This window comes from Melanerpes formicivorus, unplaced genomic scaffold (assembly GCF_026170545.1).
Source record: "Melanerpes formicivorus ecotype bairdi unplaced genomic scaffold, bMelFor1.0.p_v2 SCAF_21, whole genome shotgun sequence".
Classification (NCBI taxonomy): Eukaryota; Metazoa; Chordata; class Aves; order Piciformes; family Picidae; genus Melanerpes; species Melanerpes formicivorus.
Window position 1 is genome coordinate 7,126,548 of NW_027142373.1, and position 22,585 is coordinate 7,149,132.

Consider the following 22,585-nt stretch of genomic DNA (forward strand, 5'->3'; position numbering starts at 1 on the left):
TCTGAGAGGATTTAAAATGCCAGGGCAGTGGTTGGGGTGGAGAAATCATCTTGCGATGAGCCACAGGCTCCGGCTGGACCTGCCGAGGGGATGCTGAGGTGATGCCGGCTGAGCGCTGTGGGCGGAAGGAAGCCGGAGGGAAGGGCTGCTGGGGAGCTGTGTGCTGCCTCGGCTCAGGTGCAGGGAGGATGGAAACTGCCTGACCACAGAGCCCTGCACGCTTCCTCCCTCCGCCTGCACTCAGCAGCACTCAGCAGCACTCAGCAGCACTCAGCACGCAGGAGAGGCTCCCCAACCCAGCTGCTTGGGCGTGAGCTGGCAGCACCCTTGCAAAATCGAGACCCTGCTGCCAAAGGCTGCATCTTGTGGCCGCCAGCCCCTTGCTCCAGTGCAGCAGCACTTAGCTGAGTTGTAGCTGCAACTCCTCATCCATGGCACTGCTGCCAGATTCATCCCAGCAAGTCCCAACTCACTCCTGAAGGAATCACATGCCTGGAGCAAGGATCTTGTAGTTATTTGAGTAAGGAGAGGCCCAAGAGCAAACCCCCAGCCCACCTGCTGCATGGCCACAACACCACATCCTGGCTGCTTCATTGCAGCTGAAGCTCATGGTACCACTGGCCAGGACCCTCACAGCCCTGGAGACACCAAAGACCTCAAATGATTTGTAGCCCCCAGAGCTGCAGAGTCTGAAGGTCCCCATCACCGGTGGTGCAGTGGCCATCACCACCTACACAATCCTCAAAGCAGCCCAGGGCTCAGCTCTGCCACACTCAAGAAGGGCAGGGCAGATTGCTACGACCACCAGCACTGTGCCCCCGTGCCAGCCTCTGCCGTGTGCCATTTCCGTACCATGAGGCAGGACGTGTGCTGACAAGGCCCTTGCCTGCTCCTCTTCCTGCAACTCCCTGAGCTGTCCCAGCCCAAACCAGTAATTACCACTGCTGGCTGTGGGCAATTACAGATCTCATTGCTGCGCTGCCCGGGGAGCGGGGGCCGGGGTGGCAGTTTGGATGAGTGCCAGCCTAACCACTCTGCCACAGCAACTGGTCCCAGCAGCGGATGGAAGCTGGAGCTGCAGCGCAGCGGTGCCAGGTGCTGCACAAACATTACTGAGATACCAAAGGAGCAGAGACCCTGCATGGAGCAGAGCACAGGATCCCACACAGTACCAACCACACAGGTCCCAGCATAGGCTGCAGCTTTCCTCTCTTCCTGTTCTCTCCCTCCCTGTGCCCCATGAGTAGCCCTCCCCAGGCAGCTCATAGCAGGACCTGGATGCAGGCACACTCACCTGTAATCTTAGCAAATCAATCAGTCAATCAATCAACCAATCAATCTCTATGCTTAAATAGCTTGGTATGATCAGCTCAGCTTTCTCTGCAGCCAGGGAAGGTCTTAAGGATGCTTGCTGCTCTCAGGGGTTGTTGCCTGTGTGGGTGGGAGCTAGGCTGCAGTTCTGGGTGCTATGGGCTAAGGCTCTTTCTCCTGGGGCTTAGCCCAGCTCCTGCCTGAGATGGCGAAGCAGCCCCAAGTGCCTGGAGGCTCTGTAGAGAGGAATGGGCCTGAGGCCATCCTTGACCTAAGGAATGAGCATGTGGGTCAGAAGAGCAGCCTGGTGTGGGATGAACAGACCAAGCATCCCTGTGGGTGTGGGCAGACCAAGCTGGCTCTACAGCCACAGGAGGTGGAGGAATCAGGTTTTGCTGCATATGGCAGTTTTAGCAGCATGCGTTATTGCTGAGGTTCAGGAGGTGGTTTGTCTCCTGAGGATGTTTTTCAGACTGGTTTTCCCTGTGTTTAATGTTCTCTAGAAGATGATGATGCTTTTAAAAGAAACTGCAGGTAGAGCTGCTCCAATCTTCTCTGAGTTTGATGACTGAAATGTCAAGATAATGCTTTTATGCTTCCAAAGCATGGCCCTTCCAGTGAAGCTCTCTCTCTGGCTGTCCATGCAGAGCTGGACTGACATGAGAAGCTCTAGCTGAAGCACTTCCCTGGCAGCTCCAGCTAACTGTTCAGCAGCTGCATCAGCTGCCCTTATCCTGCCATCAGACCACGTGGGGCAAACCACTGTGGCCAGTGACTCCTCTGCATGGTCAAGACTTTGTAGTAGGTGCACATCTTAGATTGCCTTCCTAGAAAGGGATAAGGACCCTCCTGAAGGTGTGTGCTTTGACTCACTTTCTTAGGAATAGCTTGGTGGTTTTGCCCATTAAAGAGCATGATCAGTGGCCAGGTTTGCATTTGTTATGATGGTAGAAGTATCTGCCTGGAGGCTTTGATGTGAATTGAGCTGCAGCTTCTCAACCTGACCTCTAAGAAAAAGGGAATTTCTTGCTATGCTCTCAAACGTAGTGGAGAATAACAAAGGGGAAGCCCTGAGAAGCCACAGAGGATAATTTCTTCCTTGTGCCTCTGTTGATGGCATTTCCAAACCACCACCCTAATCTCCACCCCAACCTGCTCTCCTCAGCAAGATGTCCTGGAGCCTCCAACTTTCTCACACTCTGCAGTGGGTGCAGGGCAGGCAGCAGCATAGCTCTGTCTACCTGGAGAATGGCGAGGGGAGAGGACAGGAAATTCCAGAGCCACCTTCAGACTACTATACCTGGGCCAGAGCCATCCCAGCTCTATATGCAGGATTCCAGTGTTCCCCATGTGGCTTTTGTTGCAGAGGAAACTTTGTTCCACATGTTTTACTTGGGGGTTCTACACACAAAATGATACTGACCCCAATAGCTTCTTGTTTGATTTTTGTGGAGGGGCTTGAAAGTTGAGCTGTCCAAGACTTGCAGTGTGCTGGCACTGTTTATTTTTTGATGGAATTTTTTTGTGATTCCAGTGGATGGAGTAGGTTGGAAAAGCTTGCACAAAACATCTCAATCATTTCACAACTCACTGAGCAGCTCCTCACTGCTGCCACCAGCGGATTTTGGCCTCACCAAGAGACACATGCGCAGACCTGCTCCTGCTGGAGGAAATCTCATAATTCCACTCAGCTCCCAAGGAACAACATCAGCTTAAGTGATAAGAGGAGGAAGAGAGCTCCAAGTACAGCCTTCTCCAGGGCTGCTCTGAAGAGCCAAAGGGGGACAGCAGAGAAGGTGCAGGGCAGAACAAGGTAGATGATGTGCACTGGGCTCCCTGCAGGTTCCCAGCTCCTGTCCATACCCACAGCTTCCCTGCTCCCTTGCAAGTGGGAATGTTTCCCAGGTGGGAACACTTCCCAGTGCTTGCTGCCTGGAGTTGCCAGAAACCTGCACTGCTCTATGGAGACCTGCTCCCCCCAATAGGTGCTGAGCCCTCTGCCATGGAAGGAGGGTCATGGCCAGGGACAGAGGGACTTCAGTGCCTCTTTCCTCTGAATTTTTCCTGACTTGCCTGACACTAAGGAGATTAAAGACAGATGGTCTCTGAGGCTCTCTTACTGGTACCCATGCTTGAGGCTGGGGATGAAGGAACATCAGAAAGGGCCCTGGAAAAGGGGAGTTATCCCCAAGGGACAGAATCTCCTGGGAACTTGCTGCTTTTACTGACTGCGGGTCTGCAGAGCAGTGCTGTCACCTCCTTCCTCACAGCGGGGGTTCCAAGGGTAAGGGGAGCCCAGCCATGCCCCCAGCACAGCTGCTCTGGGTAATGGTGCCACGTGTACTCTGCTTTGGCCCCTCCGTCAGCCACATGAAAGCCAGCTCTGCCGCGCTCTGTTAAACCGCCACAGAAGTGCACGGTGTGCTCCTGACAAGTGCCTCCTCTGTGGGAATTTTGTGGGCAGCTTCTCCTGGTTTGTGCTGGAAGCAGTGCCAGAAGGAGGGGAAAAAAAAAAAAAAGACTTTGTCTAGCATGGCCCCGTGCACAGCAGCAGCAACTGCAGCAGGGCATTTGTGAAGCCATTTAAATTTCCACGTGATGACCCAGTTCAGAGTGGTTTTGCCTCTGAATTTTCCCACTGCTGCTGCTGCCTCTGGGTGGGGGGTGGCAGCTCCAGACTTGGCTGCTGTGCTTGGTGCTGAGGCCGCTACGCTTGCTCCACACTGACAGTGCTTCAAGTGCTTGCTCTTGGTGGTGCTTTCCTGAGTGTTACAGAATGCTGGCTACTCCCTGTGCTGGTTTTCTTCCCGGAGCTGTACCTGAAAACACTCATGGCTGCTCCATGGTCCTGTGTGTTTTACTGAAAGCTTTGGGGATCGAACATTGCAAAGGGTTTTTTGCAGCTTTGGAAAGCATCTGATGCTGGGGGCAGGGCACATGTCACTTCAGCTGCTGGAGTGAAGGTGGTGGGGACGCTCCAGGGGTTTTCAGTGCCTGTGCTGGAGTAAATTCCAGCCCAGCTTCCAGCAGAGTTGACTCTTCCCTCACCATTTTCAAACAGCCCCAGCCAGCAATCACTGAGCTGCTCAGCACCAGCATTGGGTTTGAACTCTGAGGCAAAGGGGCAGCTTGTATTTAGAAGGAGACAATAATTGCAAGTCAGATTTGCTTGTTCAATACTCTATTGACAGATTTGCCTTGGCAACCTGGAGCAGGGTTTCATTGTTCACATCTTACCTCATGGCATCCTATTGATTGGGTGGGTGGGTTTGGGGCTTTTTTGTGGGTTTGTGTGTTGTGGTTTTTTGTTTGTTGTTTCTTGGATTTTTTTTTTCCCAAGCCTTACCTACTCATCCCTCTCTTGTTTTCCTCTGGCATGGTATTGACCTCAGCAAGGGCTATGCTAGAATCCAATTTTCAGACTGACCACAACTTCAAATGCAAGCCAGAGCTGACAAAAGCAGCGGGGCAAATCCACAAGCCCAGCTGGCCAAGGCTAGGGGTGGCCAGGTAGGAATGAATAGGGTCAGAGCCCTCCCCCTCCCTCCAAGGACACCGAGAGGTAAGAGAGTCACAAAGTCCCTGTGAGAGTGGCCTTGAAAGAAAAGCTCTAACTATTCATGTTTTAACTTTCTGTTATCTGGTGCAAAGCCTGGATGTGCTCCTGGCCTTTGTGGACACCAGGAGGAAACACTGGCCTTACCAGGGCAGAGGGGAGGAAAAGCTGAGCACCCAAACTGCAGCTTTGGAATCATCTTGGTGGAATTGGAGGATTACAGCTGGGAAAAGGGGGGGAAAAAAAAAAGGCTTTCTGGTTTGAATTGCTAATAATGATACAGACTAATGAGCAACATCAGAAATGATGACATGTGTAATCAGTGCTGCTTGACAGCAAACATACAGCGGATCTCTAGGAGCTACTGTAGTAAGAGGCAAGGTGAAGTGGAACATCTTGTGTTTTGGAGAGGCAGAACCCAACCCAAGCAAGACACTGCCACAGAGCTGGCTCTAGCTGGCTCTATCTCCAGAGTAAGAACTTTATAAATAATGATGAAAAGAATGAACCTAGACAGACATCAGCCCTGGGTGGTAGGAGGGAACATGGCCAGCAAGTGTTTGAGGGGAAATTGCTTTGGTATGCCTCCTAGCACCTGCAGGAAGCCCATCTGTCTCTGGCTGTTAGAGGTTTTGTCTCACAGCTGCACCCCAGCAGCTTCTGCTCAGGATCAGGCCCTCCCCTGCTGCACAGGTACACAGTGGGTAGCTGGAGTCCCCCATGCTCGATCTGCCTGTGCACCGGCTCCTCACACCTCTGCCTGGGACAGTCTTCCTGTTGCAAGGAGCCAAGTTCCTACTGACCATACTGTGCAGATAAAGAGGAGCCTGAATCATTGCACAGGTGTGTGGTGGGAGGAAGGATATCCATACAACATGCACCTGCACATTGTTCCTGCCTTATGAAGAGGCAAATCACAAACAAAACTCTTGGTACTAAACCACTGTTCTCTTGGCTTTAAAGGCAGCATTTGGCTCCTGCTCCTCTTGGGTAGAAACCCTTTTTCTTTCCTCATGCTTGTGACGTGCCCCAACCAGTGGGGAAGAGGTAGCAGTTGGAATGGTTTCCTGCTTTCCTTCTTTAGGACATTTTTATGTGGTTCAAATAAGGTGTCCTCTTTTGAATTGACAAAGAGAAAAATGTATCAGTTCATGAACTGCTGCTATCTGAGCAAGGTAAGAGACAGAAAATCACCACCATTACAACCATTACTGTGAATCATGTGCAATCAGCCCAGTAACAGAAAGCAGATGAACATTGTGCAGAAAACTACAGGACCCACACCGGTGCTGAGCTGCCAGAGCCAACCAGGCAATGACTGAAATGCTTTTAATACAGGTTTTCAGTGTTGCTGTCCCTTTTTTATATGTATTATATTTCTTAAATGGTCTCTCCTATTCCTCTTAAGGTGGGTCCTTCAGAGAAGACATTCTATGGTTCTATATCCTTGGTATGAGTTGGAAGGGACTTCAAAGATCATCTAGTTCCAACCAGTGTCACACAATTGTTCACACATTTTAAAACGTACATGTTCCATGTGTGTATCTCCAGCCTGCCAGCTCCTGCACTCCTCGTTGCCTCCTCCTGGCCATGTCCCGGGAAAAGCTGAGCCTTCCTGGCCAGGCTGGGCCTGAAGCTGTTCCGCGGGGGCTTCCTTCACCACGCAGCTTATCCAGATCGAGGGGAATTGCACCAAATCCTCCTCGTCCCTGGGCATTTAGTTTTATTGCAAGCATTAGTGGTTTGTGCTCAGCTCGTCTCCTCTGGCAACAGGAGAAGCTCAAAATGTCAAAGGGGAGGGTTAACAAACTCCACTGGCATAAATTTCAACGAATGTTTCTTAGGAAAACTGCTAAGTTTAAAGAAGGGGGGGGGGGGAAGAAAAGGGGGAAAAAAAAGGGAATTAAACAAAAAAATTTAAATCTTCCTGCCCGTGCTGGCTTTCGGCTGCTGTTCACAATGGATAATAATTCTTACATTAAGCCCCTTTGGCCCTCCAGGGAAATCAAAATTGTAATATCAGTTTGCTTTTTATTGGCTCGGCTCTGCGATCACGGCGGCTGCGTCTTTGTTATGGTCTCTGGTGCGGTGACATTCAGAAGTGTCGTTGCGTCCCCCCCACCCCCGGTACCACCCCGATGTCCCCGCACCTCCGGATCCGGGAGCTGCTCCCCGAAGGCGCGGGGCTGCTGCCGGCCGGGGCTGTGCGGTTTGAGGGGAACGGCGACCGGGTGCACCCGTGGGGATAACGCGGGAACGGCCCCTGGAGGGCCCAGGAGCATCCTCAGGGAACCGGACACTGCTGCACGACTCCCGGCAGAAGAGCGGCTCCAGGTCCCAATGCCGCTCGGGCTCAGCTCCGCCTCTCCCGCACCCTGGTGAAAGTTGCCCGGAGCCCGCGGGGCGCGGACGCCATGGCCCGGCAAAGCACGGACGCGAACTGCGGTGCTGGGACTACGCCACGGGAGCGGCCGCGCTGCGTCCCGGTGGCTCCGGTCCTGTCCCGGCCGGGGCCTCCGGCCGCGGCTCAGAGCCACAGCCTGGTACATGCCAGGACAGAGGATGGCTAGTCCCAGGAACTGAGAACCCCAGAACGATCTGGGGGCAGGGCTGTGTCCCTATTGTCCTGCCCCAAGGGGGCCAGGGTCGCAGCTCCCGCAGCAGCAGGGAAAGCTCGGAGCAGCTCGATCCCCACGAAAGGAGGCTGCGGGGAACCACCGGGTCTCGGCACCGGGAGGGTGCCCTGCTCGCTGCGGCCGCGGGCACGGCCGGCCCCGCTCCACCTGCCCGGAGGGGGGAAGGTCGCCTTCTGTTCCAGCACCGCCACATTTCCCGGAGCAGAGCAGGGAACGGCGGGTGGTTCCCGGCGGATCCCCGGCAATCGGAGGATCGGCGCGGGCACGCGTGGGCCTCAGCCTCCTCCTCCCCTTAATCCGTTCAAACGAGAAGCGAGTTCGCGGAACCGCCCGCCCTGAGCTCCTCGCACGCTGTCGCCGCCGTTTTCGGCTTCCGGCACCGGGAGAGGGAAACTCTCCCCGGGCACCTGCCCCGGGCCCATTGCCCCCGGAGTGCTCCGGCCATCTTGCACTGGGGGATTTCTGCCGTTAGCTGCCCCCGGGCCGGGCTTCTCACGGCAGCAGCACCAGGCCCGGGAACAGGGCGAAGGCTTCTGAGGGCCGGGCCCGGGGCTGCTCCCTGGCACCCGCCTCCTTCTGTGGGCCGGGAGCCAAGGGATGAGCGGCGACCCCGGGCAGTGCAGAGGGTGGGCACAGCAGCCCTCTTCAGCCCCGCCGCAGTTCACGGCGTGGACTTCTGCGAGGGCTTACCCCCGACCCAGCCGCGCATCCTTCCCAGGACCCCCCCCACACGTGACAACACCCCCTCCACACCGGTGCGGCGTGGATCGCGCACCTGCCCCGTGGGCTCTGCCGCCCCCCGCCGGTCGCTGGGCCCGTGGGGGGCTGTGCTGAGTCACGCGTGGGGCGGGAGCCGGGCTGCCCGCGTCTCCCCCCTACACACACACACACCCCCGCCGCTGCTGGCCGGCCCCCGCCCGCCCCCTCCCCGCCTTGCTCCCCGGCAGGTCTGCGCCAATCCCCCGGCCCCGCCGTTGACGGGCAGCCGGGCCCGGGAGGCACCGCCTCCCTGACGTTTCGCTCCGGGATTTGCACGGGTTGCGGTGCCGCGGCGGTCGGGGCTCAGTGTCTGTCGGGTCGGCGGCGGGAGCTGCCGAAGCCGGAGCCCAGCTCGGCTGCAGCGGCGGCGGCCGCGGACGCCCGGCCCGGCCCCTCCCGGCTGCAGCATGGAGCTGCCGGCGGTGGGGGAGCACGTCTTCGCGGTGGAGAGCATCGAGAAGAAGCGGATCCGAAAGGTGAGGAGATGGGGGGGGGGCTCGGGGGTGTGGGGGTGGGAGGCGGCCGAGCCGGCGGTGGGTCCAGCTGACGCCGTGCCTTTGCCTCCCGTGCTCCGCAGGGCAGAGTCGAGTACCTGGTGAAATGGAGGGGATGGTCGCCCAAGTGAGTACCGAGCGGGCATGGGGCACGGGGATGGGGATGGGGGTAGGGGCGGCCCGTCCCGGCGGCAGGAGCTTCGCCGCTCTCGGTGCCCCGGGAAGGGCCCCGGTGCAGGCGACGAGAAGCGGCCGCGGAGCCCGGTGGTGGCGGTGGGAGCAGAGCGAGGCGGGCAGGCGGCGGCTGATGTGCACCAGAAAATGGCTCCTTCCCCCTTTCCCTCCTCGGGAGCCGGGCTCCATATTGCAGAACCGAGCGGGGAGAGGTGGAGGGGGGGCGAGGGGGGGGGGGCGTGGGGAGCAGGGTGGGGGAGGGAAGAGGGGGAATAACCGCAAAAATAACCCGCGCCGCCCCGCAGCCCCCGAGAGCCGCCCGCCGAGGCGGAGGCACCGGCCGCGGAGCTGCGGAGTCTTTGGGGTTCGCATGACAGTGTCGTGGGGGGGTGGCGTGGAGTGGTGGAAGAGGGAGTCCACGCCGCTGCTCCGGACCCGGCGGCAGGGTCTGCCCTCCGCGCCGCGGCCGCTTTCCTGGGTCCGGGAAAGGGGATTTGGAAAATTTCATCATGACATGCCTAGAATTCCTCCGGAATAATAACTGCGCTAAATAAACAGTTCCGTCCCTGTGTCTCCCCCTTTCCCTCCCTGCGCCCATCCCCCTCCCCCGGGACCCCAGCCCCCGGACCCCCGCTCCCAGCCGGGTCCATTGCTCTGAGTCGCGATGACAGGGTGCCCCTGCCTGGGACCCCGGTTCCCTCCCGGCGGGGCCCCGCCGCTGACGGCCGCTCTCCTTCTCTCCAAGGTATAACACGTGGGAGCCGGAGGAGAACATCCTGGACCCCCGGCTGCTCATCGCCTTCCAGAACAGGTGAGCAATAGCAAGGGTGGTGGTGGGGGGGACCCACGACACAGCGGGAGGGGCCGCGGGCTCCCGCTTCGGCAATTGCAGATGCGTCACGGAGCCGGGGGCCGCGGCGGGGGCGGGCACGGCACGGGACGGGCCGGGGCCGGGGCTCCTCGGGGGTGCGGCCGCGGTGGGGCGGGCGGTGCCAGCGGGTCAAGGTCCCCCCACGGTCCGCTCCCCCCTCCAAGCTGCGCTCTGCTCCGCTCCCCCCCACGCCGCGCCTTGCGCTCCTGCCTGCCCGGGGATTCGATGCCTGCGAGGGGAGGAGGAGGCGGCGCTGCTGCTGCTGCTGCGCTTGGCCGGGCTTTGGCTGCCTTTTGCTTTTTTTTTTTTTTTTTTCCCCTTTTTTTTCTTTCTTTCTTTTTCAGGCTTTTTTTTTTCCTCTCTCGTCTTTCCGTGCATTTATTTCCTGTAGTATTTTGGCGCAAACTAAACTTCTACCCCTCACTTCAGCAAGAGGAGGAGGGAGCAGGGAAGTCGCCTAGCTTGCTGCCTACCTCAGCAGCTTGGCTGTGCCCCTGTTTCACCACCTTCTCCTACAGCACCCCTAGACATGTGGCTTTCCACCTTTGGGACCCCCAAGCATGTGGCTTTGCACCTGAAAGACCCCCAGCCTGCAGCTTCATATCTGCAGGGTCCCAGCTCCCCTACCACCACCCCCTTGCTGCACTCATGCAGGGTCACTGGCACCACAGGAACTATCATGCTATAGAGTGTGGGGATGAGTGCGCCCTGGGGGTCTGTATGCCAGGCCTCACTGTAATTCTGTGTTCCCACAGGGAGCGGCAGGAGCAGCTGATGGGATATCGCAAACGGGGGCCCAAACCCAAGCCTCTGGTTGTGCAGGTAAATGCGTTGTGGAGCCCACAGTCTGTTTGCAGCATGGCCCTGTCCCAAGGGAGCCCCTTTCAGCCAGTTTCATCATGCTGCGGAGCCGTATGCACAGCCCGGGTGCTTCCCAATGTCCCAGGGACCCAGCACTGAGCTCATCAGGCGGTCCCAGCCCCCCTTTCCCTGCGGGCTGCAGGGCAGATCCACCGCACCCGTGGCCGGGTGGCATTAGCAGGCTGCTCGCAAGCTCGGCAGCGGCAGTCCCGCTTGGCCCCCGTTACAGACAGCTGATTGAAGGGTGCTTTTCTTCTTTTCATTGCTTCATTAATCCGGAGCAATGCACAGCCTGTAAGTTGGAGTAGGCTGGGGCCGCCTGCTCGAGGCCACGGCGCCCCACGATGCAGCGTCCGGTAACGAGAGCTGCTGGAGGGGTGGGGGTTTCACTGGAGCCTTTGGCACCTAATGGGGCACTGGCTCAATGTGGCTCCCGGGTTTGTGTTGCAGCTTCCTTCCTTTGCCCGCCGCTCGAACATCCTCACCGGGTTGCAGGACCCAGCTGTGGACAACAGGCCCAAGCTGGATCTTGGCTCCTCCGGCAAGAGCCAGCAGCACCAGTATGAACTGAACAGCAAGAAGCACCACCAGTACCAGCCCAATGGCAAGGAAAGCAGCATGAAGCACCAGTCCCATAGTAAAGGGAAGTATTACTACCAGCTGAACAGCAAGAAGCACCACCACTACCAGCCAGACCCCAAGATGTATGAGCCCCATTACCAGCCCAGCAGCAAGGAGGCACAGAGCCAGGCCTGCTTGGACAGTAATAAGAGCTCTCTGGTCACCCACCCAGACAAGTGGGCTCATGGCCCTGCCAAAAACCTGCTGGGCCCAGTTAAGAACCTAACTGCAGAGAGCAAGAATGGGGCTGAGAAAAACCTGTCCAGTGGTACCGGGCCTCCTCCCAGGGACAGAGTGACCAGTAATGGCCTTGGAGGCAAGATGAAGATTGTCAAGAACAAAAACAAGAACGGGCGTATCGTGATCGTCATGAGCAAGTACATGGAGAATGGGATGCAGGCGGTGAAGATCAAGTCTGGGGAGCCTCCCCGGAAGCGGGCTACAGAGGAGAGGACTCCTAAGAAGGGTGGGGAGGAGAAGTTGGAGTCTTGGAGGAAGCCAGGAGAGGAAAGGGTGGTGGTCAGCAACACCCTGAGCAAAGTGGAGGGTGAGGGCCAACAGCCTGATGCAGAGCTTGAGGAAAGTCCCAGAAAGACTCCCCTGGCCAAGGAGCTGCCCCTTCCTCCGACAGAGCAGCCCCTGCAGCTCACCACCAAGCCAGACCTCGTGCCCTGGTCCCTGAGTCCCATCTGCGAGCACAGCCCTTCTTCCATGGGACTGAACCTCTCCAGCCCCGGATCACGGAAGCGCTGCTTGTCGGAGCCTCATGCGGAGCGGGAGCCAGGCAAGAAGCGCCTGACCTCCCGCAGCATCAGTGCGCCCACCTGCCTCAGCCCCCCAGCCCCGGAGCGGCCAGAGCCGCCCACGCCCAACCAGCCGGAGGTCATCCTGCTGGATTCGGACCTGGATGAGCCGATAGACTTGCGCTGTGTGAAACCACGGGAGGAGAGCGAGCTGGCCCTGGCACAGGTGAAGCCAGAGGTGCCACCAGCACCAGCTGAGAAACCGGCCACGGAGCAGCCTCTGCAGCCCCAGGAGGTTGTGGAGGAGGAGGAGGAGGCCGAGTCCCTGCAGGAATTCAAACCCTTCTTTGGGAATATAATTATCACAGATGTGACCGCAAACTGCCTGACCGTGACCTTCAAGGAGTACGTGACGGTGTGAGATGGGACTGCGGCTGCTCCCCATGGGAGCTGCCTGCTTGTCCCGGGGCCACCAGCCCCGCGGCCTCCCTCTAAGGTACTGGTGCCCCTTTCCTGGCACCTGTGTGTCCCCTGCTCACACCGTGGTGGCCAAGCCTGCCCTCTCCGCCAAGGGGACACGGGGGCAGGGCCGGGCACTATGGTCATCCCTGCCACGCGGGGTGTCCTCGCCACTGCTCCTGCCCCGCAGCCAGGGGCTGCCCTGGGACCTGCAGGTGCCAGGACACACGAGGAGGGGGCCCGCCAGTTACTCAGAGTTATAGTATTATATTTTAACAGTGCTAACTTGTCGAGTGATTCTTGCTCCCGTTTGTACGTGGTGTTCTTGAAATGTATTGTTTGAGCTGAAAGCTGGTCGCTCTCTGGCCACGCTAATATATTTATTTGTAGGTATTTATATAATGAAATATAAAAGCCTAGATTTATGGAGTCCCCTAGACCACCTTATAAACTATATCAAACGACTATTTTCTGTTCTCCTTTTTAACCATTCAGCATTTGTTAGTCTCGTCCCTTTGCCCTCCTCCCCACCTGCAGGACCATCCCTGGTATATATTTTTTGATACTGTACACGTGGTTGTTTCTATGTGCAAAACAAAAGCAAAAGAGGAGGCGGGGGGGGGGGGAGGCGGGGGGGAAAGGTTATCTAAAGCGAAACAAGCTATTATAGAAACTGCTGCTATTAGAAAATGTCTAAACTATAAGCTTCCAATTATTAATTGCTTGAATGTAAATATTAAATGGAGATGTTGAAAGTGCATTTGATGTTCTGCAGCTAGCGTAGATCGGATTGCAAAGCCCAGCTGCTGGGAGGTGTAGCACAAGCTGCCAGCAGCGCTTCCTGGTCCGAGGGCTGTGTCACGGAGGGGAGGCGGGGTGGGGGGGGGGGAAAAGGGGGGGAGAAGAAATGTATCATGCAATCAGTGCAAAGGACTATAAACCTTTACAAAAACTGCCAGGATTTGGAGTGCGTTTGTTAACTGCATCTGGATGGCACTGACCCCGTTCCTATGTGGGCAGGCAGCGGCTGGGGTGCCCCGGAGCAGGTACCTGCAGGTTAAAATTGGCTCCGAAGTGCAGCATGTGGAATGTAATTCTGGCTTTTCTCCAAGAGCATGGACGAGAGCATGCTACCCTCAGAGTGTGAGGGAACCCTGGTTCCTCCCGGTGCTGCCTGTGGCATGTGAGGGCACTCCATTTCCTCCCGGTGCTGCCTGGGCAGGCGGCAGGGTCGCAGGAGCCAACGGTTTGGTGTCTCCCTGCAGTGCTGAGGCAGGGCTGGGCTTTTCCCAAGAAAAACAAGCTGTGCATGGTCTGCAATGGGAAACTGGAGGGCTGCTGGGCACACAGGCCAGCGAGGTGGCCGCAGTGGATGGGTGAGTGCAAGTTCTCCCAGTGCTGTCCTGCCCAGTGGCATCATTGCCAGTGTTAGGGGGGATCAGGATTAGGTGAGGAGGTCCAAATTCCATTAAAAAGCCTGCGGATGTCTCTGAACTAGATTAATAATTACTGGAGTCTACTGAAAATACCATACAGGGCTAATGCTTTACAAAATGTCTCACATGAAGGTGGCAACCTAGCAGTGTGCCCGTGGAGCCTATTTGCATGTGGCTGAGACATGGTGCTCAGTCCCCCCTCCCCCAAGGTCCCCAACAACATCCCCAAGCAGAGGTGAGCACTCATACAGTAACTGTCCTCTGAATCTGTGCTTGTCAGACTGGTTCAGTGACCTGCTGTCCTTGTCTTAAGCTTCTCCTTGGAGTTGATTTCTCTTCCCAAGATCTTAGTTGAAATGTTGTCAGTGATGGCATATTAATGAATATGGACAAGAGCCTGGAGCTTGTGAGAGGCAGAATTAATTGGTTTGGGTAAGGTGGACCCTGTGGTTTTACAGAAGCTACTTAAAGACATGGGTGAGTTGCCCCCAGCTATGCATGAGAGCCCAAGAGGTGGATAGGACCCTGCAGGCTCAGCCCCTTGGTCCTGCCGTGGAACAGCTTGTACCTGCCCAGGCATGTGGCAGTGCTGTACCCAAAGGAAAACGCAACTCCTTCATCTCCTGTTGCCCATCTTTGGGCAATCTAGGCTTTCTAGGCTTCATTTTATTGAAATAAATTCAAATGTCAGCTTGGCAACTGTCCCTTTGTAAATCCTGAGGGCTGTGTGGTATCTGCAGAAAGATGAGACAGCATCCAGCCAGGTGTCATCTGCTGGGACTTGTTCACAGTGGGAACCTCTGCGTGAGCTGTGTCAGACCGAGTCTTGCTTACAGATGTTCTCGTGCCAGAGGCAGAGTGCTTTTCCAAGGCAGCTTGAGTTACACTGGAGAAAATGCAAGCACTGAGTGTGTGGATGCCATTTTCTCAGCCATGTATCCAAGTGGGACAACCTTAACTGTGGACACTGCTGTTGGGAGATGTTGGTTTTGGTCTGGTGCAGCTCAGGTCTGCTGCTTGGTGTGCTCATGTAGTGGTGGAAATGGCTCCTGGGAGCTTACACCAGAAAGCTGGCTCCATCCCAGCTATTTGGTTAGACTTGTTTGTGTGGGCAAGGTCAGCACTGACAGCTTGGTTCATCTCTTGTTTGAGCTGGTACTCTAAAGCCAACAGAAACTTGGGCAGTGTGTTCAGTGCCTGTGATGTTCACCTACCTGCAAGGAGACCCCAAAATCTGTTTGTGTGGGCACAGAGAGCAAGTGGGAAAAGGTGAACTCTGATTAAAATTGACATTTTGCCTGTTAGCTGTTCTGAACCTTAAAAGGGTTTTAATCAACCTTGAATGTCATTGGGGCTGTGTGTGACAGGCAGAGGCAGTGGTGGCCAAAGGTGCTGGGTTCAGGGGCAGAAACCTGCAGACTGGGCAGGTGGAGCCCACTCCACACCAAGGGAATGCCCAGGAATGTTTTGGGGGAGACGTTTCCCTGCCATCCCAGGCTTAGCTGGCAGAGCAGGCAATCAGAAATGATGCATTTCCCTTGATTAATTAAGCTAATGGTTATCTGAAAACAAAAATGGCATGGAAGAGGAGACGCATGCTCAGAATGCAAAATGTGATTTATGAAAGGAGAAGTGCAGCTCGACAGACAGCAGCAGGAGCCAGTCCAGGGGTGGGCTGGGCGGGTGGGCTTGAGGGGGGGGGGGGGGGGGGGGCGCAGAGGGTCTGCAAAGGGAGAATTTCTTCTTTAGCTGGACAAAGGCAGAGGAAACCAAAAGGTTTTCTCACAAACAGGCTGTGTCTTTGAAAGGAGGGTTCACAGACTGCTGGCTAAAGCATGAGCATCACTGCTGCTTGTCGTGAGCTGGGTCTCCAGCTTCCTTCTCTGGTCTGTAGGTGTGAGGCTCCTGACAATCAGTAGCTGTTTGCAGGTTTACAGTCGGTTCAGCTCATTAATATCTCAAAACATGGACTGCATTGTGTTGCCTGTTTTAAGGAAGCTGTTCCTTCAAGTATGTGCTTTCCAAGCTTCCTTTTCCCTATGCCCACCACTGCTCCATCAAGCAGGAGAAGCACCTGGAATACTGTCTCTGCTGGTGGTAGCTGTGGTTGGTTTGAGGCACCATTGCCTGGAAACCACAGAGCCAGGTATTTCTTAGTTTAAGAGTTTGATCGCGTTTATCACAACTCCAGCAGCTTGCTGGATGCTGAAAGGTGTGATAAGTAGTTCCTGGCTTAAAAGACATCCCCTTCCCTTGGGTTGTGCCTGTTGGCTGGGAAAGATTAAGCATTCAGGGTGTGAATTACTTATTCATGCCTCTCTCTTTCCATATTAAGTGCATCAAACCTAAATGCCTGTTACTGAGCAAATTAATGTGAAGTCCACTATGACTTCCAATGGTTATCAAAGTGGTCCAGGACGAGATGGAGTGTCACCACGCTCCATTAGGGAGGCTGGTGAGCACACCAGCTACATTTAATGTATTTCCCAGGAATGCCTTAACCCCTGCTTGGCTTGGATTTATTCCAGACAAACATTTGCTGATTTAAAAGGAGAATTTGTGTTCAGATTTTAGCTCTTCTGAAAGGGTCTGATGCATCCACCTATCCACAGCCATCCCAGGAGGAGGGGCTGCAAATCTGAGTGGTAAAACTGCTTTCAGGTTCTCCCCACCCCAGCCATGGTGGCACCAGTGTCTGCACCAGCACCAGGCTGAAATCCAGCTGCCAGCCCTCCCTCGCTGAACTCTATTATCAGCAATTGCTGTGGTCCAGTGCAGTTTCAGCAGGCATTGGTGTGGTCCCTGTTCCATGGGAGGTGACAGAAACGCTGCACCCACAGGGTATGTCCTGAGGCTTGGTAGAAAAGGTGACACCTCTGGGGTGAGGATGCTGTTAAGGGGAAGGACGTTAAATAAACACACACAACACACAGCTGACATCTTTTAATAAGAACAAGAAACAGCCTCGTGGGAGCTGGGAGACTTAGAGGTCCAGACTGGGAATGGGAACGGAGCTACTCTATGGAGTAGGGCAGAAGGTGTGTGTGATCATATGCAGTGGGAAGCAGAGAGTTTCCCAGACAGTCAGGGCACTCAGTGCTTTTGCTCATACGTGGGTGTGGGCAGCTCCTCCAGGCAGTCATTGCATGAGTTTTCTGGGTGTGGGGTGAAGGAATTCCTTTATTTTTCTCATTTAGCATTTTGCCATAGGATGTTGAGAGCCAACTGCTTGACTTTACTGAACGCAGTGGCCTCAGCATCTCTTTCCCCGCTGGAGAAACCATCAACAAGGTAAACATTCATAGTTACATGGTTGCGGGGGGGAGAGGGGAAAAAACAGCCGCTGTTGAGGCTGTATTTTTCCAGGCCCATCCCCTTGAGCACGGCAGGGGCTGCACAGCTCGGCCGCACACGTGCTGGCTGCTATAAACCATTTCAACTAAAACTGCCCCCAGTGGGACTGGTCCAGCAGCAGAGGCCTGCCACCAAGGTTTGTTGATGGATTTTTGGTCGGGCTGGTGTCCCTCTGCCTGGGAGAGCAACGTCAGGAGTGCAAGGCTGTGATGCAGCCCCTGCCACCGAAATTGGGATAGCTGGGAGAGGGGGACACAAACAGTTTCCCCCAGTCCTGCCCTGGCCTGCTCGCCTCCCCCATCCCATGGTTTGAGCAGCTGAAAATGCCTGCCGGTAGGAAATCCTCTGTCTCCTCCACAGATAAGATCATTTGGATTCAGCCCAGATTCATGCGAGATCTGTGTCGGGAGGAGATGACCGCAAGGACACTGCTCTGTTTATGTTTGCACCAGAGGAGGAAAAAGGCTGCACAGTGCTGGGCACAGCCCAAAGCAGCTCCAAAGCACTCCCAGAGCCTCTGCGAGTAGCTCTGGAGGATCCCCTGTGTGTGGGAAAGCTCCTGCCTGCACCCTCAGCTGGGGAGACTCCCATTAAAGGAAAAATCAAGCAGCTCAAAGCACTCATGAGGCAGCTGCCACCAGCAATATCTGATCTAAACACAACTCTGCAACACAGCACAGTCTTGAACAGCATCGATGCGGCAAGGAAGGATGGTTGCACGAGTGAGATGTTGGATGGTCCTCCAGAGGATGGACCCCCTGAGTGCTGCTGGGAGTGACAAGAGGATGACAGGACTGGAAGAAGTGGGAGAGAGGGCTATAGCGGCTTCATATGGGTATTGTGTAGCCAGCTGGGGCAGGACTGGAAGAAACCAGGGTCCTGATGGTGTAGCTGCTTATAGGAGCCCACCCTGGGTCTATGCTGGTGTGTGAGGTCTCACAGGCAATGACAATGGTGGACCTTTGCGTGCAAAATAGGAGAGAAACAAATCTCTAAAAATGAAAGTTTGAGCCAGGGGGTGATGGTGGGTGAGATCTCTTGGGACCTGCCAGTGTCTTCTGTCACAGGGTGAGATCCCAGGCTCGCCCAGGAGCAATTTGCGAGCACCTACTGAAGTAATTTCTCAGCAGGAGCCGTCAGTTCTGCTGACACCTTGATGTAGTTTAAAGTGAACTGCAAACATGAAGATTTATTTTTATCGGACGAGCAGGCATATAAAACATGATGTGCAGCGCGGCACAGCCTGGTAGGAAGCACTCTGGATCTCAGCAGTTGTGGCTTCAACATTCTGGGCCATGTGCTGTCCCTGGCTGACCCTCCTGATAGCAGGTCCCTGGGGTTTAAGGGTGGGGAGAGAGGGAAACTCAATCACCAACTGCCAAACCCGCTAGGATCCCTATTAAACAGCAGGACCCTTATGGAAGGGGCATCACTGGTACCAGTGGGGTTGAGGTAGAGCCCTGCCAGTGTTATAGGCTCTGTTCCTGGGAAGGGGGTATGGCCACACCTCCATTTTCCAGGGAGTTTCTTCACTGCTTGAGTGGATACAGTGTCTGTGATACAAATGTGCTTCAGTAGGAAGTGGAGATGAAAAAGAGGAAAAAACAAAACCTTAAGCAGGTGTTGCTGTTGTGCTGTAGCAGCCAGGGCAGGGAAATCCTACAGAGAGAGAAAATAAATTAAACAGACTTAAACAGTATTTTGAAATACATTAACAGGCAGCCTGCACGGAGGGACTGAGCTGATGGAAGCTTTAACAAACATGTTTGGCGTTGGATATAAAGATTGTGCTGAGCAAAAAAACAGATGTGCCAATGTAAAGCCACATCTCCTGGGTCACTGGACACCCCATCTTCATCTGCAGCAGGGATAAACCTGGGATGTGTGACACAAGGAACAGTGAGGTTTGGTAATGGGCATGAAATGAGCTGCAGCCCCGATCTTCCAGAGGGAGCAACCTGCTCCACAGAACCACAGAATCAATAAGGTTGGAGAAGACCTCAAAGATCATCAAGTCCAACCTGTCACCCAAGACCTCATGAGTACTAAACCATGGTGCCAAGTGCCATGTCCAATCCCCTCTTGAACACCTCCAGGGATGGTGACTCCACCACCTCCCTGGGCAGCACATTCCAATGCCTAACAACTCTCTCTGTGAAGAACTTCCTCCTCACCTTGAGCCTAAACCTCCCCTGATGCAGTTTGAGAGATGGGAGTTTGCCTGGAGAAGGGCCTTGGGTCACTCAGCTTTGCCTCTTTCCCCTCTCACATGGGGACTCTGTTACTTTCATTGACAAAGCTCAAGAAAAGGGGATGATCTCCAGGGGTCTCTTCCCATCCTTGCCATTCTGTGAAAACCAGGACTCAGACTTCAGAAGCTGCCTCTCAAAAGATGGAGAATTGGAGCCCACAAGCTGCTCTGAGAGCTTGTGATCAGAGAGGTAGAAATTTGGACTCAACACCCTGATCTAGTTGAAGACATCCCTGCTCATTGTGTGGACGGACTAGATGACCTTTAAAGGTTCCTTCCTACCCCAAACATTTGATGATTTGATGATTTCTCTCCTGCCCGGTCCCAGTGGTGGTTTGATGAACACAGAGTTGGGGAGGGGAGATGCCAGTCTGGTGCTGGCAGCAGCGAGTGGGCAGGTCCAGCCCCACCCGGGGTGATACTCCGCGGTGCCATGTCACCCTTGCAGAGGCAGAATCTGCCCCCAGCTGCTTTAGGGAGTAAGAAACTAGCCCTGAGGCTGTGAGGCGAGCGGGGTGAGGTAGGGGTGAGTCTGCAGGCTGCGAGCGTGGGCTCTGCCCTATGGCAAGGGTAACCCCTCGCTCCCCCAAAAAATGTTGTACTGGGCAAAGGGACGGCAGAATGGCACGAGGAGAGCTTGGGCAGCAGGGTGACAGCAGCAGACAACGATGCTGGGGGAGGGCAGTGAGGAAACCTTGAAAATGCTCCTCGTGTATGCCCGGACGTGTTGGCTTCAGCAGGTAGGGAGCTGGGGTTGTTTTATCCCTTTCTCTTGCCACCGGATTCCGGGGTGTATCTCCGGTATCTCCCCATCTCCCGTTCCCCAAGGCGGGGGAACACGCCCCCTTCCCCCGGTGGTACCGCGGAGGTGAATGTGCTCCACAAGTCACTGTCTGTGGAACTTCTCAGAGCTGACAGTTACAGCGACATGAGACAAGAAATAATTTATGTTTTGGCTAGAGGGAAAGGGGGGGGGGGGGGGGAAGGAAAAGGGGGGGAAAAAAAGTGAAGGCGTCATGCTGTTTTAAATACCAGCACTAAGCTTTGGAGGGGGAAGATTTAATCTGCATCAGGGAGCCACCGAAGCATCTCAAAGCACCAAATAAACAGTAATTTTCACATCTATTGGTAAATGTTAATTTTCACATATGTTAGTAATTCCACATGCCTTGGAAAAAGTAGGACGAGAGCTGTCCCTGGCTGTTCCCCTCCATTTGCCAGGCTGTCATTTCAACCTCAGGGATGTATTTTAGAGCCACTGCCCTCTGCCTGCGCTGGGTCCAACCGTGACATTATCCTGTGTCCTGGCACACGAAGTCACCAGCAACAGATAATCCAGGGAGATTCATTGTGAGTTGTGCAGAGAAGATGGTGTGACGGTCAGACACCAGAAGTGCCTTGACTTTCCCGGCTGCGGGTGGAATGATATCTTATCTTGAGTTTAAGGGCTCAACCTGACCCTGAGCCATTTTTAACCCGAGGTGGGAAGAGCCCTCCCTGGGTGTCCCTCTCCGCTTTGAAAAAAATCCTTCCCTCACTCCGCGGTATCCTCTTCCCTGATGTTTTTCATTTCTCTACCTCTGACACTTTAAGCAGACCCACTTTCCCAGTGTTTGATGCTCTGCTTCTTGAAGATGCTTTAACTCAGGACTCAGAAATAACTCCTCGCAAACACCGTGCAGAGAGAGCCGACAAGAAGACATCTAATCTAACGTATCCTATTTCCATAGCTTGTGCTGCAAGCAGCAATTTGTGGTTCAGCAGCAACGGCTGAGCAGAGACGAGCATTATCGCAGAAATTCCTTCCATCTCCCGCCTGAGCGTGTGACAAATAAGTGCTGGCCGTGGCATTGTCTGTGGTGGATTCGGACTAACAGCTTCTATTTTTTTTTTCCTTTTTTTTTTTTTCCTTGTTTTTTGTTCCCCCCTCCCCCCCCCCCCCCCCTTTTTTTTTCTTTTATTTTTTGTAACCTTGCACAGGCAATTTTAGCTTCGCCCCATTCATGCTTCCCCTCCCCGTCACTGAGAACTCGCTGCATCGTGCAACGTCCCTGTGCTTAGAGAGTACAGCGCCGGGGTTGGGGGGTGGCCCGGGGGGGCGCGAATTCTAGCACCCAGCCGAGGTGGTCAGCAGGGCTCGGTGCTAGCTGGCTTCCCAAGGGACGGGGGATGTGTTCGGGAAGGTCTGGGGCTGAGTTCTACGGGATGCTGTAACCAAAGGAGCTGCGGTAACCGGAGGGGTGACGGAGAGGACCCGCCCGACAGTCTTTCGATGCAGAACTGCGGGACGCAGCCGTCCTCGGGAGGGGGACACAGGACGTTCCCCCGTCGGTGAGGCGGGAGGGGGTTGGGTATTCCACTGTGCTCTCCCTGTGCCCTCCCCGTGAGAGGGACCACAGTCAGGAGGAGCCACTCGTGTGACAGGAGGTCCCAGCCGCAAGCAAGAGTTTGCGGTCGGGGATTGCTCCGTACCCGCACCCATCCCTCCCGGGGGAGCTGTCTGGAGGAGCTCAAACACCAGCCTCAGGGACAGGAGCCAGCTCTTACGGCCGCTGTCTCTGCCCCGTAATGACACCGGGCACCGGGACCGGCACGGAAATATGACCCACGCTGTGGGAGGGTGGGGCGGGGTGTCGAGGAGAGGGACAGAGATAGGTACAGCTCCGCCGCCAAGGAGGATCCCTGGTTTTGCAGGGGAAATTCAGGGCAGAGCGGGCTGGCGGTACTGCCTCGGTGTGTGGCACTGGTGAGCCCGTGTAACAGCTCAAAAGAGATACTGAAATATCGGCGAGGAGCGGGAGAGGAGGCAGAGGGATGCCATGAGGGTGTGGGGAGCCGGAAAGCCCGTGGGGGCGGTGGAGGGGCGGCTGAACATCTCGAGGGGAAGGTGAGGGACATTTTGATCAGCCCCTAAACCACTACGGAGGGAAGAAATTCAGGGTCTCAGCTGGGCTTTCTTTCATCTAGTAAATGAAGACACACCAGGATCCAGCGGCTCAAGTCCGCGCCAGCAGTAGCTGGAGCTGGAATGCGGTGCCATTTTCACCGCGTCAGAGAAA

At 55.3% G+C, this 22,585-nt stretch overlaps 1 protein-coding gene across 1 annotated transcript; it reads left to right on the plus strand.

The window, feature by feature from the left end:
- Positions 1 to 8,540: 8,540 nt before the first annotated feature.
- On the plus strand, positions 8,541 to 12,950 carry CBX4 (chromobox 4). Its single transcript, XM_068151286.1, has 5 exons — positions 8,541 to 8,738; positions 8,840 to 8,883; positions 9,676 to 9,741; positions 10,557 to 10,623; positions 11,113 to 12,950. The coding sequence occupies exons 1-5, from the start codon at positions 8,670 to 8,672 to the stop codon at positions 12,445 to 12,447; spliced, it is 1,581 nt and encodes a 526-aa protein (XP_068007387.1). The 5' UTR covers positions 8,541 to 8,669; the 3' UTR covers positions 12,448 to 12,950.
- Positions 12,951 to 22,585: the final 9,635 nt, after the last annotated feature.